Source organism: Glycine max, chromosome 17 (assembly GCF_000004515.6).
Source record: "Glycine max cultivar Williams 82 chromosome 17, Glycine_max_v4.0, whole genome shotgun sequence".
In the NCBI taxonomy this organism is placed as follows: Eukaryota; Viridiplantae; Streptophyta; class Magnoliopsida; order Fabales; family Fabaceae; genus Glycine; species Glycine max.
Window position 1 is genome coordinate 8,549,169 of NC_038253.2, and position 14,986 is coordinate 8,564,154.

The 14,986-nt window shown below is 33.1% G+C and overlaps 2 protein-coding genes across 9 annotated transcripts; one reads left to right on the top strand and one right to left on the bottom strand.

The window, feature by feature from the left end:
• Positions 1–1,751: 1,751 nt before the first annotated feature.
• LOC100796846 (translocase of chloroplast 90, chloroplastic) lies at positions 1,752–6,489 on the top strand. 8 transcript variants are annotated; one of them, XM_006600666.4, is made up of 3 exons: positions 1,752–1,816; positions 2,545–2,675; positions 3,913–6,489. In XM_006600666.4, exons 2-3 carry the CDS (start codon positions 2,549–2,551, stop codon positions 6,174–6,176), a joined length of 2,391 nt encoding a protein of 796 aa, XP_006600729.1. In that variant the 5' UTR covers positions 1,752–1,816; positions 2,545–2,548; the 3' UTR covers positions 6,177–6,489. The 8 variants fall into 8 exon arrangements, with proteins under 8 accessions (XP_006600729.1, XP_040867086.1, XP_003549731.1 ...); XM_041011152.1 differs by having other exon boundaries at positions 3,919–6,489; XM_003549683.5 differs by having other exon boundaries at positions 1,808–2,137.
• A 3,603-nt stretch (positions 6,490–10,092) lies between these two features.
• Positions 10,093–11,511, bottom strand: TDF-5 (uncharacterized protein). The gene has a single exon (NM_001250102.1). It carries the CDS (start codon positions 11,494–11,496, stop codon positions 10,393–10,395), a length of 1,104 nt encoding a protein of 367 aa, NP_001237031.1. The 5' UTR covers positions 11,497–11,511; the 3' UTR covers positions 10,093–10,392.
• Between the last annotated feature and the right edge of the window lie 3,475 nt (positions 11,512–14,986).

Sequence of the window (14,986 nt, forward strand, 5' to 3'; positions counted from 1 at the left end):
TGCTCTGAAAATCAGTGCCTTGAGGGCTTCCCAGATGTTGCTTCATATAAGGAGAAATTAGATACAAAAAATATTGCAACTGGACTCTAACCTTTATGAATCATGATATAAGAACTACAATTACAAAATCTTAAAATGCCAGCTCGCTGCTTAAGTTATGCTCATGGGTGTTCATAAGATTTGGATTGGTCCTGAGTGAAGATAGAATTAAAACCAATAATTTTTCTTCTGTTTAGTTTGGATTTTTTATCAATATTGGACAATATCGGAGTCAAATTATAAAGAATAAGTTAGTCCGGCTCAATTCAATTGGGTCACACATAAATGCAAAACACGTCGTTTGTTTTTTCTTCTGTTGTTGAAAAAGGTAAAAAGCAACAAAACGTGGTAATGAAAAAAAAAATACACCACACTACTCCCTGTGGAAATAACTTCCAAAGTCCCAACTCATCAGCTAGCAATATAGGCCTGCAGTCTGTAGGCAATTCCTAATTCAACAAATTTATGAGCATTTTGTTTTCCTAATTCAAATGAGCTAGTTTGTGATTACTATAAAAGATTTTATATATTATATAAATCAACAAATTTACTATATATATATAATGATTTGTGATTAAATAAAAGTATAAATGTGCATTTCAATTAAATTCTAATACTGATTGTCTTAAATAAGCTTAAACTTTGGTTACTATTAATAACAACTCTAAAATTTAAACTGCTGGCTTAAAAAAATCACTAGAGATCTTAGTTCACGCTCAACAACCAAATTGCAGAGTTATTAAAAATTAACTTTTCCACACTTATATACATTAAACTTGAGATCTCATTCTGCATTTTTATGAAGTCACATAATACTCTTCCTTATCATAAAATTAGGTCTCTTTTATGTTTTCACATGTGTAATAAATTTCTAAACCAAGAAACTTTTATTTCATAATATTATTTTATTAATCAACCCGTGGGAAACTAATTTTTCATTAACTAATAATTAAATATTTTAATATTAAATATTTGAGATTTTAAAAGTTTTAAATATTTATATCTATACACATTAAAATAATTATTAGTTAATTTTTTTATATATGTATAAATAGGTTAAATGACCTATTTGGTCCTTTATTTTATTTTTTTATTCACTTTAGTTATTTATCTTTTAAAAAATTTAATTTAATCATTTATCTTATTTTTTTGTTTCAGCCAATTTCTTTACATTTTTAAAAGGTTTATTTAATACTTTATCTCTTTTTTTTGGTTAAGTTTGATTATTTATTTTATTTTTTTGTTTAGTGGGATCTTTCAATCTATTTAAAGATTGACTTCATTAATCATTTAAAAATAAACTCTTTGGTTCACTTTTCTCTCATTCCTTTTCACTTCATTTTTAATAAAAGAGTTCATTCTTAAATAATTAATGACATGAATTTTAAATGGGTCGAATGACCAAATTAAATTAAAAAATAAGATAAATGATTAAAATATAAAAATTAAAAATAAAATACTAAATCAAATAAAAAAAGATAAAAGATCAAATTAAATTTTTTAAGAGATAAGAGATGAAGCTGGAAAAAAAATGATCAAGGTCATTTGGCATTATAAATATATTTACTAGTCTATTGTTACAAATAGACATGTGTTACATGTCAAATGTGATTAGAATGTCATGAGTTTTGTCAATAGCAATTAGCGCAAGTGATAAGAATTAAGAATGGGGCACCTCATTATATCTTGACCCGTGGGAGTGGGTCTGTTTTGAGTAGCACCACTTCAAAGAAAACAAATAAATAAATAAATAAAATGAAGAAAACAAGAGGGTGAGGTTGGTGTCGTCTCAATCTGTCTTATCTTGTAATCTCCATTTGACATTTCTCTTCTTATTCTTCCTCGCTTTCTCGTGTACTCATACAACCCTTTCCAATTTCGTGAAATTAGGGTTTTCTCACCCCCTTTCTTCCTTCACTGATTCTCGAGATACGAGAGAATCCAGTTTCCTTAATGATTTCGTCTTGTCGGTTGCACTCGCCACTGGACCGTACAATGCTTCTCGGGATTTGACTTTGAGTATATAATCCCAACGCTTGTTCTGCTGCCTTTTGTTTTTCGTATTATGGTTCCTTGTGTTTGATGCCCAAATATCAAAGTGAGCGCCTCCAATCATAACATATTTTCCCCGAAACTGCTTTTGCCGTTTTCATTGCATTTTTTTTATTGTTGAATTTAATTGATTGCTGCAATTCGTTTGGCGATCTCTGTTTCGCAGGTTTACACATCATGTTCCTTAATTGCACCATTACTGATTGACTGTTTTTTTTTTAATAGAAAACTGTTTAAAATTGGTTTATGTTTTCAAAATTGACTTGTAGTAATTGCTTTTGTGCTTATGCATATTGATTTAATTGAGGATCACTAGTGAAGAATTCTTATGCTTTGCTGATTGCATGTCATGAATATTTTTACTCATGTTTATGATGTGTCTGGGGTGTTATACTGCTGCAAATTACCATTTTCTAGTTGGAGTTATGGAGTTCTCTTTTCATATTATTGCAGTAGGATGAAAGGTGTTAGAGATTGGGTTTTCTCTCAAATACTATCCAAATCACTGGTCTCGCCTTCACCATTATCTGCCAGTAATAGTCTCTATGCTGGAGAACATCGGAATGGAGATGTTAATGAGCAAGGTACCATCCTGAATTTACTGTTTGACTTTGAGTGGAATCACTGAAAATGCATTTGGATAACTTCTCACATAGGAGGTCTTTAATGGAATTCTCCTCCCCAAAATGGTGGTTGCTGAAATAAAGATGATACTACTAGGGGATCTTATTTTGCTCTGTTATTCCGGGCATGTTAAGCTCAACTGATAAATAGTTATAATTTAGTAAAAAGTGACACCAAATTATATAGTGCAGTATGTACATCTTCCTAGGCAACCATTTGAGACTAGTAGTAGGTCTCACAGTTCTTAAGATCCTGTAGGGAACATTGTGACATGATTCACCACCATGCATATAGAGGAACTGTGGAGGTTATGTTTGGATTGATAATAGAGCGAGCCTTTACAGTATGATAATTTAGAGACATAGATATATAGTACTATGCCAGAAAGGCTACGGTTGGGATTCAAATCCAAGATTTGAGCTAGGTAAATGACCCTTCTATCATTGAACATTTTTTATTATTTTCAGGATGTTAAAGAAATTTGTTTATCTTAGCTTAATAATAAATTAAATTCTCATTAAATTAAAATTTCATATTAAGGTGGCAGGAACTGTGGGCCTCCACCGATATGCCCTCTTTCTGCAGGAATTATAAACTCGGGAGTTTGGACACACTAACTGGAAGGTTTTGTTGAAAGAATTCTGGAATTAAACCGAATCTGTAGTACAAAACACTAACACAGTCCTCTGCCATAACAAGGAATCTCCTCCTTCAAACCAACACCAACAATTTAACATACTGTCACACAATCCCTCAGAAATCTGTCACACATATTATTCAAGAAATATACACATAACTGCCATATAGTTACTAAACACAATAACCATCCTATCAAATTGCTGTTGTGATGAATTTACTGGATCTTTGTTGTTTGTTAGTTCTTTGATGTTGGTAGAAATAGAAGGTTTCTTCTTCACATCTAGTCCAGGGAACAAGTAAATTTAAATATTACATTTTTGGTTTTTCTACGTTTATTGGGATGCAAGATACTGCACTAAGAGAACAATGTGGTCTGATGTTGATCTATGCGTTTTATTTCTTACACTTCTGTGATTGAGGATGATTGAAGTGAGTGGTGCTAAATTCCATGCGTAATTTCATTTCTAAACCAATCTTTGTGCCAAATCTGATTTTTTATGAATGTAATGTCTATTGTCAGTACACCTTAGATAGAACTGATACATATGTTTTTGTTAGGTTCAGATCACTCAGCTAGTTCAGTATCATCACCCATTCCTTCTGACTCATCAAACTCTTCATACGGTGATCAGAGTAATCAGCATAGTTCCTCCTTGCAGCTAGTTTCAGATACAGAAATCTATCAGTATCAACATAACACTAATGGAAGACGGAAGGATACTTTGGCCAAGGTTGAGGAGCTCCAAGTTAAATTCTTCCGATTGCTCCAACGCCTTGGCCAGTCACGAGAAAATTTTTTGGTTGCTAAGGTTCTTTATCGGATGCACCTGGCATCTTTGATTCGTGCCAAGGAATCAGATCTGAAAAGAGTTAATCATAGTAGCAGTAGAGCTCGAGCAATAGCAAGCGAACAGGAAGCTACCGGTATGCCTCAACTGGATTTCTGCTGCAGAATACTTGTCCTTGGAAAAACTGGAGTTGGTAAAAGTGCTACCATAAATTCTATATTTGGTCAAGCAAAAACCACCACCGGTGCTTTTCAACCTGCTACTAATTGCATCCAAGAAGTTGTGGGAAATGTCAATGGGCTTAACCTAACATTTATTGATACCCCTGGTTTCCTGCCTTCCTCCACCAACAATATGAAAAGAAATAAGAGGGTCATGCTTTCTATAAAGAGATTCATTAGAAAGTCCTCTCCAGATATTGTTTTGTTCTTTGAACGGCTTGATTTTATCAATGCTGGTTATGTTGACTTCCCACTTTTGAAACTTGTAACTGAAGTGTTTGGCTCGGCAATTTGGTTCAACACCATCATAGTCATGACTCATTCTTCCTCTGCCATTCCTGAAGGACCTGATGGTTATACTTTTAATTATGAGTCATATATTTCTTATTGTACTAATATAGTACAGCAGCATATACAACAGGCAGTGTTTGATTCTAAGGTTGAAAACCCTGTACTTTTGGTGGAGAACCATTCTCGATGCCCACAAAATATTATGGGAGAGAAAATTCTCCCAAATGGACAAGTTTGGAGATCTCAACTCTTGTTATTTTGCATTTGTACCAAAGTTTTGGGTGATGTAAATTCTCTTCTAAAGTTTCAGAACAGTGTAGAGCTAGGGCCATTAAACAGTCCCCGCATTCCTTCTATGCCCCATCTCCTTTCGTCTCTCTTACGCCATCGACTTGTATCCAATCTAAGTGGGACTGATGATGAAATTGAGGAAATATTACTCTCTGATAAGAAAGAAGAAGATGAATATGATCAACTTCCATCCATACGAGTGTTGACAAAATCTCAGTTTGAAAAGTTGCCTGAGCCACTAAAAAAAGATTATCTGGATGAAATGGATTACAGGGAAACTCTTTACTTAAAGAAGCAGTTGAAAGAAGACTATCAGAGGCGCAAAGAGAAACTACTCTCAACAGATAAAAAGTTTTTGAATGGTGATAACCCTGATGATCAACAGGCACCTACTGAACCTGTTTTGTTACCGGATATGGCTGTTCCTGCAAGTTTTGACTCAGATTGCCATAGCCATAGATATCGTTGTCTTGTTTCTGATGACCAATTGCTTGTGAGACCTGTTCTTGATCTACAAGGATGGGATCACGATGTGGGCTTTGATGGTATAAACTTGGAGACTACTACAGAAATAAAGAAGAATGTATATGCCTCAGTTGTGGGACAGATGAATAAGAACAAACAGGATTTCAGTATTCAATCTGAGTGTACTGCAGCTTATGTTGATCCGTTGGGCCCTACTTATTCTATGGGTGTTGATGTTCAATCCTCCGGTAAAGATTTCATTTGTACCGTTCATAGCAACACAAAGTTGAAAAACATAAAGCACAATATTGCTGACTGTGGTGTTTCTTTAACATCTTTTGTTAAGAAGTACTACGTGGGTGCAAAACTTGAGGATACTGTGTTTGTTGGGAAGAGATTAAAATTTGTTTTGAATGCTGGCCGCATGGAAGGTGCAGGACAAATGGCATATGGTGGGAGTTTTGAAGCTAATTTACGAGGGGAAGATTATCCTGTAAGAAATGACAATGTAAGCTTGACGATGACAGTCCTCTCTTTCAATAAAGAAATGGTGTTGAGTGGAAGTTTACAATCCGAGTTCAGGTTATCTAGAAGCTCGAAAGCATCTGTAAGTGCTAATCTAAATAGTCGTAAAATGGGGCAAATATGTATAAAGATAAGTAGCTCGGAGCATTTACAAATTGCCTCGGTTGCAATTCTCTCGATTTGGAAATTCCTATCACGTAGAAAGGAAACTAAGAACTTGGTGAAGGAAGTAATGGACTGAAGTCTGCTCTTGTTAGGTTTACATACTGGTACTGATACTTTTTGTTCAAGGAAGATGCGAAAACAGTGAAGCATTCTACAAGTCCTACGTAGATATAGACCTTTTTCCCCTGTAAAAGGAAGACAGAAAGTTAGAAATGGACTGTATTTTATTTTTTGAAGAGGCTAGCTGGAATTTTCTTTTCTGTGATACTTCAGATGCCAGTTTTTGTAAGTCTTTTTAGGTAAGGCTGGCTTGCATCTTGAACTTATTTCTATCTGTAGATTATTGATTAATTATCAGTATGAGAGAATTAATATTCATTTCTAGTAAATGAAGTCATAATTGTACAGGAAAGCACAGAAAATGTCAGGACTTTCTTTTCTTTTTTCCTGTGATTTGTTCAAGTATTAGTAAGTTTGAATGATTGCGGATCGTAGTTCAACAGGAATTTTTGCAATGTGGGACTAGACTATGGGCGGTAGTGAAGTAGAAAAGGTTGTATTTTTTGCCTAAACTTTTTTTTTTCTTTTCAGCAAGGAACGTGATGCACATTCTATACTATGTTTGGTAATCGAAAGAGGAAATCGTTTTTTTAAAATAAATAATAATAAAGTAATTGTTTTTGCAAAGTAAGTTGAGTAAAATGTGCATGTAAAGCACTCAACACCATTATTCTCGCAACTAGTTAAAAATTCCATCTCTTAAACTATTGGTTTTTTATCCTCGTAAAAAAAACGTTTTTTTTTAATCTCTACCTCAACTATTTGTATGCTTGGTCTTTAATTATCCATCTCAATCTATCATTTTTTTTAATCACTAAATCGAATTTCAATAATATTTTTCAAAGAAAATATCAAAAGTTAAAAAATAAACTTATATTACAATTATTCATTGAAAATCTAAAACATTTACTTGTATATTATAAATTAAAATATATAATTTATAAAGAAAAACTCCTACTCTTCACTCTCTTAATTAAAAATTTCAATATTTTTTTCTTTCTTAAGATATGTACATCACAAATTATCCGTATAACTTCCACAAATATTTGCCTTTTTCTTCTTTAAATATGTATTTCACAACCCTAAATAATGTGAATTTCCTCACGTGAAAAATATCCCAGATGCACCTAAATATTAGGTCGGGGGATTTGTAATCCATCGATTGGCCTCGTGTTTGTGAATTTAGGATTAGGTTTTTTGTTCTTCTCATCTCGTTTAGTAATCAATGACGTAACTCAATGTGCCAACACCATTTGTGGCGTGGGGCTTCCTGAATTTCCATTCATTAATCATATGTTCATGTTCATGTTGGGCCCCAGATACAGAATGGACAATTAAGGACAGGCAGCACTTTACCATTCGATTAGACATACATAATGACATACTCAAGTATAATTGTATCAAGGTGTCTTCACATGAAAGCTAATCACTAATAGCATTTCTTCAGCTTTTCCTCGTTTTCAGTTGGCTATTTTTCTCTAGTTGCAACTTTTTTTCGATGCACAAGTAAGTGTTTAATTTTAAGGAAAAACAAAACAAAATTATGATGAATCTTGGTTGGATGTGTGTTCTCTTTTGTTCTGGCAACTTGGTTATATCAAATTATCAACCTCTTAGGCTCTTACCTCCGTCTATTAAGTCCTGACATAAAAGATAAATAGTTTATTCGAAAATTCTTTTTCTGATGTATATGTTTTACTTCCTGAATAACTTAGAATAAACAGAGTAAAAAAATATATCAGGCTGAATAATAAGGATGAAGAGACATTTGGGACAAGCAACTTTGATTGATGGTGAGTGGTGACTTGCTTTTACCCGTATTTGGTTTACATCACGCAAATCGTATATGGAAGTGTGGACGTGCGTGCTCTATGATCATGACACATTCGGATAAATCAACTAATGACTATATCGTGGCCGTTAAAATTAGGAACTTCATAACAAAAATATATATTAAATCACAGTACAAAGAAAATGAGAGAAAATTATTAGATATCGAGCACACCGTGTCGTTCGGATAAATCAACACATGAATAATTAAAAATATACTCATTAAATAAAAAATGTATCTAATATTATTCCTTAATTTAAAATATTAAAGTAAAGTTGTTTCCGTATCACGCTATTATTGGTAAAAATCACAAATAATGTGAAGATCCCAAACCACTTAATTTCTCCTATATCAGAACTTAAGCCGCAATATAGTTTACTTTATTAACCTGCTTAATTATAGGAAAATGATGAAGAGCACGGGAAGATTTTTTAAAAAAACTTTATTTCAATTGGGTAAAAGAATTAGAAGAGGGCTGAAGGAATGGGTAGATTAAGTTGTGTTTTTTTTTTACTTATTTTTATTTCTCTTCCAATAGTAGAAGAATTTGAAAAATAAAAAAATTGTTTATAATTTTTCTAAAATCATTAATATTTATTTATAAATAGCATATTATTTATATTGTTCGTTTCTTTCCTTTATAAACTAAATAAAAACAAATATTTTTCTCTTAAACAGTTAAACCTATTAAAATGAGATTCAATTTCTTTTCACCCTACCTTTTTCCTTTCTTTCGTTAAATTTCGTCTTCCTTTCTCAATTTTAAGCCGAACGGTTATGGTATGTTTGTTAGGACTAAAATGAAATAGATGAAATACAGAAATAGAGGAAACAAACAGAACAACAAAGGAGGGGAAAAATGACTTTCAATTTTTCTTTCCTCGTTTAAAACGTAAAGGACGAAAACATCTTGTATAGAACTCATCCCAAAATGCATTTCGTCCTTATTTTGGATAGAAAAGGGTAGAAGAGTATAATTTTAAATGTATAAAGATTATGTTATCCTTATTTTCATATATTTCTATTTTAGTATTTTATTACGAACATTTATATTATTTTGTATATATGTTTCTTTTTATTATTTACACAAACAAATAAGAAAAAAATTATTTTATTTCATTTTCTCTCTCACTAAATAATAAATATTCTAAAAATGATCTCACTTTAAGGATTGGTGTCCTACCATGAAAAGAGAAAGCAAGTCCCTAGAGGTTTCCATACTGCCAATTTCTACACGGTACTCTGAAGCTTTGACTACTTCCCTTCCCGCTGAGTCACGGAAAATTGATGTAATTAGCCTTCCTGTATGTTTGGACGTGCAAAACAGAACAGAAGCTAATCTTCTTATAATGAGTTTGAATACACAAGAATTAATTTATTTCATAAAATTATGGTAATAGCATAAAAAATTATTTATTATTTTATCTTCTATCTATTTTTCTCTACTTCATCATTTTATCATATTTTAAATTTTCTCTCTTTTAATTGTAAAACCTATTATACTTGTATTATTTCTCAAACAAAAATTAGAGAATTAGGAGAGGGCAACTCATGGCCTTGATGTTTCAGGGAGAGGGAGCCGTGCAGAACCACTTCAAATTGCACTGAAACATGACTATAGAAGGATTGACGTTATATTTTACGCTTACATTTTTAAGAAATGCAACAGCAAGCATGTAAGAGAGTGTGTTATGGAGCATGAGACGAGTCAAAATCCTGATTATTTAACACCAGCAACCTGCTGATCTATTATTTATTATTTATTTCCATTCCCATCCCACCACAACCACAATAATGGCATATGCCATGAACGATTCCCTTCAGAATCTTGATTCCTCAGCCGACTTCTCCTCAGCATATTCCGCATCCATATAATTTTCCTCATAATCTCTATTCCCTCTATCTAGTAGTATCTACCCATATACGCAACTTTAAAATATTTTTTTTAAAAAAAACCCTCTTATGAAGCCTTGGGCAATATAATGCACTTTTAAGCCTTCAATTTCTGAAATTCATGATTGATTAGTGTAAACTTTAGTTGAATAGAATTAATTTTATCTGTTGTACATAATTAGAAAAAAATAATCTGATTAAAACCGATGCATAACACTTACTAGTGATTTTAAGCGTAAGTAAAAGAGACAAGCCATCAATGACATATCAACATGACAAACTCGATTCTTCACATGCATTATTCACCTCCAGTGACCAGTGGGTGAAGAAAGAATCAATAATTACACATTTGATGAATTGAACTCCCCGTTCCTAAAACCCAATCTGTACATACATGATACAACACAGGACAAATTAAACCTATAGTATACATAATCGATTAATTGTTGAGTTTAACCGGTGGTCTCGAATTGAAGTTCTTTTATACTTGGAAGAAGAAGTTCAGTTTTCATGGGCTGGAACCCCACAAAACCTCAGCAGCAATGGTGGCAGCTTCGGCTTCAGAAACAGAGGCGTCTCTAACTCTGATCAAAATCTCAGGTTTAAAAGCCCTCTTTTCTCTCTGCCGCAACCCTTCCCCAACTTCCAACTGCACCGCAAACCTCGCCACGCAGCTCGCAAAAGGTTTTCTCTCCAAAACCCCACTAACCTTTTCCCTTCCAATCTCAATCAAATCCCCACCTTTCTCCGACCTCTGCAACTCCACCAGCTTCTCCACCAACCCCTCCTTCATCATCGCCTCCACCGCTTCCTTCCGCCCGAAGTACCCTATCTCCAGCGCGCACCCCAACGCAACAACACGCAGTTCCAGATCCTCCGAATTCAACATCGCGATAATATTCGGAATCTCACCGTTGCTCTCGATCTCGTCCACCAGAGGAGACCTAATGGACCTGATGAGTGAACACAGCACCTCAAGGGACAGAACAGAGCCCATCGAGACCAAAGCCCGGACGGTGGGGCCCATCAGAACCTGGCCCACGAACACGTCTTTATTGAACCGGATTAACGCGGAGACAGCCAGACCGGCCTGTTCCCGAACCGGGATCGAACACTTATCGTCGAACAGAACCGACTCCAGCGATGAGAAGAGCTTTAGTTTGAGAACCAGGTCCTGCAACTCGCGATTGAAGCCCTGCGAGACACGGTAAATGGACTGAGTCAACAAGGAGACAAATTCGTGGTTATTGTTAGGGTTTCGTAGAGAAGAGGAGAGGGTGTGGAGAGTTTCGCGGTCGATCCAGGATTGGATTTCGGACTCGATTTGGGAGGCGAGGCGTGAGAGGGAGAGAGTGGAGAGGGGGCGAGTGAGGAAGGATAGAAGGCCATTGGAGTGGTTGAGAGAGTGGACGAGGGTTTTGAGGCGGATGAGGTGGTCGGAGAGAGCGGAGAGGTAGGGGTCCGAGGAGGAGAGAATGGAGTGGAGTTCCAGGAGTGCCTTTATGGCTGGGGAATCCGAGGAGTGGTGTCGTTGGATGTCGTGGGTGGCTTCTTTCAGAGCTTCAAGGACTCGCACCAATTGTGGGGATTTTTCACTCTCTTCTTCTTCCATCTCTCTGTTTCCTTTGAAAATATATCAACCTACGTAATCTTTTTTAAAACTAGCATCCAATGTTTCTCGCTGAAGATCCAAATTTTCGCGGAGTTTTCGTTGCCTAATTGTCAACTACTCTAACTAATCGGCGTCCCTGTCTGTGGAATACTTGCTCCCCACGCCCATACATACCCTTTTAATTTCACTATAACATTTTTCATCATCTTTTATTCAATTATGATCTATATCTATTTTATTTTTACGCGTTTCTAAATTTACTTATATTTCTATTAGCACAAGTTTTTGTTTTAATCTAGTGCTCTGATTGGTCTTTTTATCCTTAAAGCTAGTTGAATTAATTGAGTGTTATTATTTTAAAACCTTTATCAGATTTTAACAAATTCCTTTGATTCATTCATGAATTTTGTTTTAAAGGATCATGCTTGGTCCCAATGGTAGAGGGGTCTTGTTTTAAATGTCACGTATGAGTATGATTGCTGGCACAGAAGCCATCTCTATCTAAAGGGACACCTGGAATTAACCGACTAATAACCATTTGTGGGCTTTCTTGTTTGCTGTCTATAAACAAATTCTGTAACACATGTAGTTCTTAAGGGGCTGTTGCTATATCCGATCCTCTTTTTTGTTAAGTACACTCTCCTTCCCTTTTTCTAAAATCAAATTACTTAAATAACATTTTTCCTTCAAACCTTATTTTCTTCCTCGTATACTCCTCTTTTCAGTGCAACAACACACTCCTTTTCTTCATAGAAACAATAGATTCCCTTCTCTTTCATCACACTTCTACCCCTTTTTCACTCCCTTCACCCCCTTTGATCTCTTGCTCTTGTCTCTCTTTGTTCCTCCATTGCTCAGTTTCTCACTTTAGTGTTAGGGAATCTTCATTCTCCAAACATTGAAGGGCCAATATCAATTACAACCTTTGGTCCTATATATAAGAAAAAAAACAATTCATCAAGACCACTAAAAGTGGTTAGATTAGTTATTTTGCCACAAATTTTAGTTTTATTTCAAGACTACCCATGACATCATATAATTTAAGATATGATTACTATTCAAAGATAAAAATTATAACCAATGAGTGTACCTTGTTTTGTTGATGGCTCAATAAATGTACTCACTTTCATGAAAGAAAATAAAGTAATCATTAGGTGTAAAAAGGAAATTTAGTAATGAAATAATTTTATATTTCTTATAATTATGACCAACAAAATAGTGCATTTTGTTTCCTATATATAGGACCGAAAGTAGTACATGTTTTCTCTACTTCAATTGCTTCACTATTGTACATTTTTCCTATATGATATTTTTAATGATCCTAGTGTTCTTTTTTAAAATAATTTAGATGCTTTTCTCAACATTTTAGAAAGTTACCTTCTAGAACACAAAACAATATTTTAGAAAGTACTTCCCAAAACATTTTGAAAAATACAAAATAGTACTCTAGAAAGTACTTTCCAAAATATTATAAACAATATTGTTCTAGAGAGTACATTCAAGATAGTGATTTTGTATCAATGTTATGGGTATAAAGGGTATGCATGATAAAAAAATTAAAACAAGTGTAGTTAGCAAAAAAGGGGAGTGAACATAACAACAACCTTCTTAATCTTAAGGTTACAAGCGGCCCAAAGAACCAGAGAAATCCGGCCATTGGATCAAATTATGGTGTGATGACATCGTAGAGCCAGATTATGTTTTTTTATTTTGGATCAAATTCTCTATATTTTGATTGACTTTCATTGAATGTTGTAACCTATGGATGCTCATTATTCTTTACATTTATAGACCCACACCCTAAGCATGGATTGATGAATGCCAAACTTGTAGCGAAATGTAGCAAAGGATTTTTTGTATATTGTTTTAGTAAATACATTGATAATTTGTTCTAGAAAAATATATTCTGGAATACTAATTCTAAAACTGATTTTAATACATTTCAGAACGGTTGCTCTCGGAAAACATTGTTTTATGTGTGAACATGGGAATTGAATTAGAATAGATGCGATACAATTAAATTAATGAGATAAAAATAAATTTAGAACAAAGGCAATAATATTAATTATAATATGTGGGATCTTTGTAATAATTAGCATGATATGATATGCACGTCTTCGCACATGTGATTCGGTTCCTTTACGTTTTATAGGTAAGTAAATAAAATAAAATAATACATATTTAATTTATTAATATTATTATTATTAAGAAAATCACGACAAATATATCATTTATAAAGTCTAAATTATATTTTTGTTTGTGTTCAATAAGAATATAGCAATAAGATAAAAACATATAGCTCATGATAATACTTAATATTTTTCTTTTGTTGTATGGTGTTTTAGATATATTGTGTTGTTCTTTTATTTTATTTATTTTCTATGTACATTGAAAAATAGCGAATGACTAAAATTGACAAGTAAACAAAATATTCTTACATATTGTATATTACTCAACAAGTAAGTAAATTTATTTTGGGCATTTATTACAGTACTTAACAAAGTTGTTAATAAATAAATAATTATATTTTCTTAGTCTTTTTAAATAATATATATCTTACTTTTAAATTTTGAAATATAATTATTTTCATTAAATTTTTTATCATTTAAAATAAAAAATAATTTTAGTTTCATCTATAAAATTGGAAAATATTTTATATAAATTATTTATTAAAAAATAGATATTTAAATAATTAATCATAAAATTCAACCCTCTTTAATATATTTCTGTTGTGGATAAGGCCTCGGACCAAGGGAGATTCCTGACCAATGAAATAGAGACACATTAACTCGTGAATCACTGGCTCTAAATACACCATGTCTATTGAGTTGGGTTCCCTTTGCTATCTTCATTCTTATGAGCATTATTTGAAGAGTGGAGGAGAGACTGTGTTATATGTTGGAGATCTTTCTTATTCTGATGAGCACAACTACAAAGACAAGCAATGGAAGAAAACAGAATAAGGTTATTGATGAAGTTGTCAACGTTAAATGAACCTGGAGCACTCGTAAATTTGGTGTTTTGAAAAGAATAAATGTGTCTAGCTATATATTGTAATGTATGTAGTTCAATGTGCCAAATGGTTCCATTCCATGTACTTGGCTTGTATGCTTCAGTGTGCTAATAAATATTACATTAACGCGCTTTTTGTAGTAGGAGAAAACAATTGAGACCGAGATATCTATTTATAATTTTTGAAAAGCCTGAATTATTATGCTGCCATTTGAGTGGTTTAGTTGGTATTATTATATCATGTCAACATTTATGTGTCATCTTCCTTATTTAATAATTATTTTAAAAATATGTCTTTCCAACTTGAAGAGATAATTGTCATACTAAATACTTTCAATTTATTTTTGTTGCCCTATCTTTAATTTTATATTCTCAATGTCTTTTCAATTATTCAGTTATTGTTTTACCTTATTCATGTTTTTTTTATTAATTATTTCCCTTTTTTACTAATAATATTTTAATATATGTGAGATTTAAA

Bases quoted from the DNA above. Each gene is read 5' to 3' on its own strand.
- LOC100796846 (XM_006600663.4), top strand. From the start codon at position 2,441: ATGAATATTTTTACTCATGTTTATGATGTGTCTGGGGTGTTATACTGC. The intron at 2,676-3,912 runs GTACCATCCTGA...TGTTTTTGTTAG, and splicing joins TGGAGATGTTAATGAGCAAG to GTTCAGATCACTCAGCTAGT.
- TDF-5 (NM_001250102.1), bottom strand. From the start codon at position 11,496: ATGGAAGAAGAAGAGAGTGAAAAATCCCCACAATTGGTGCGAGTCCTT.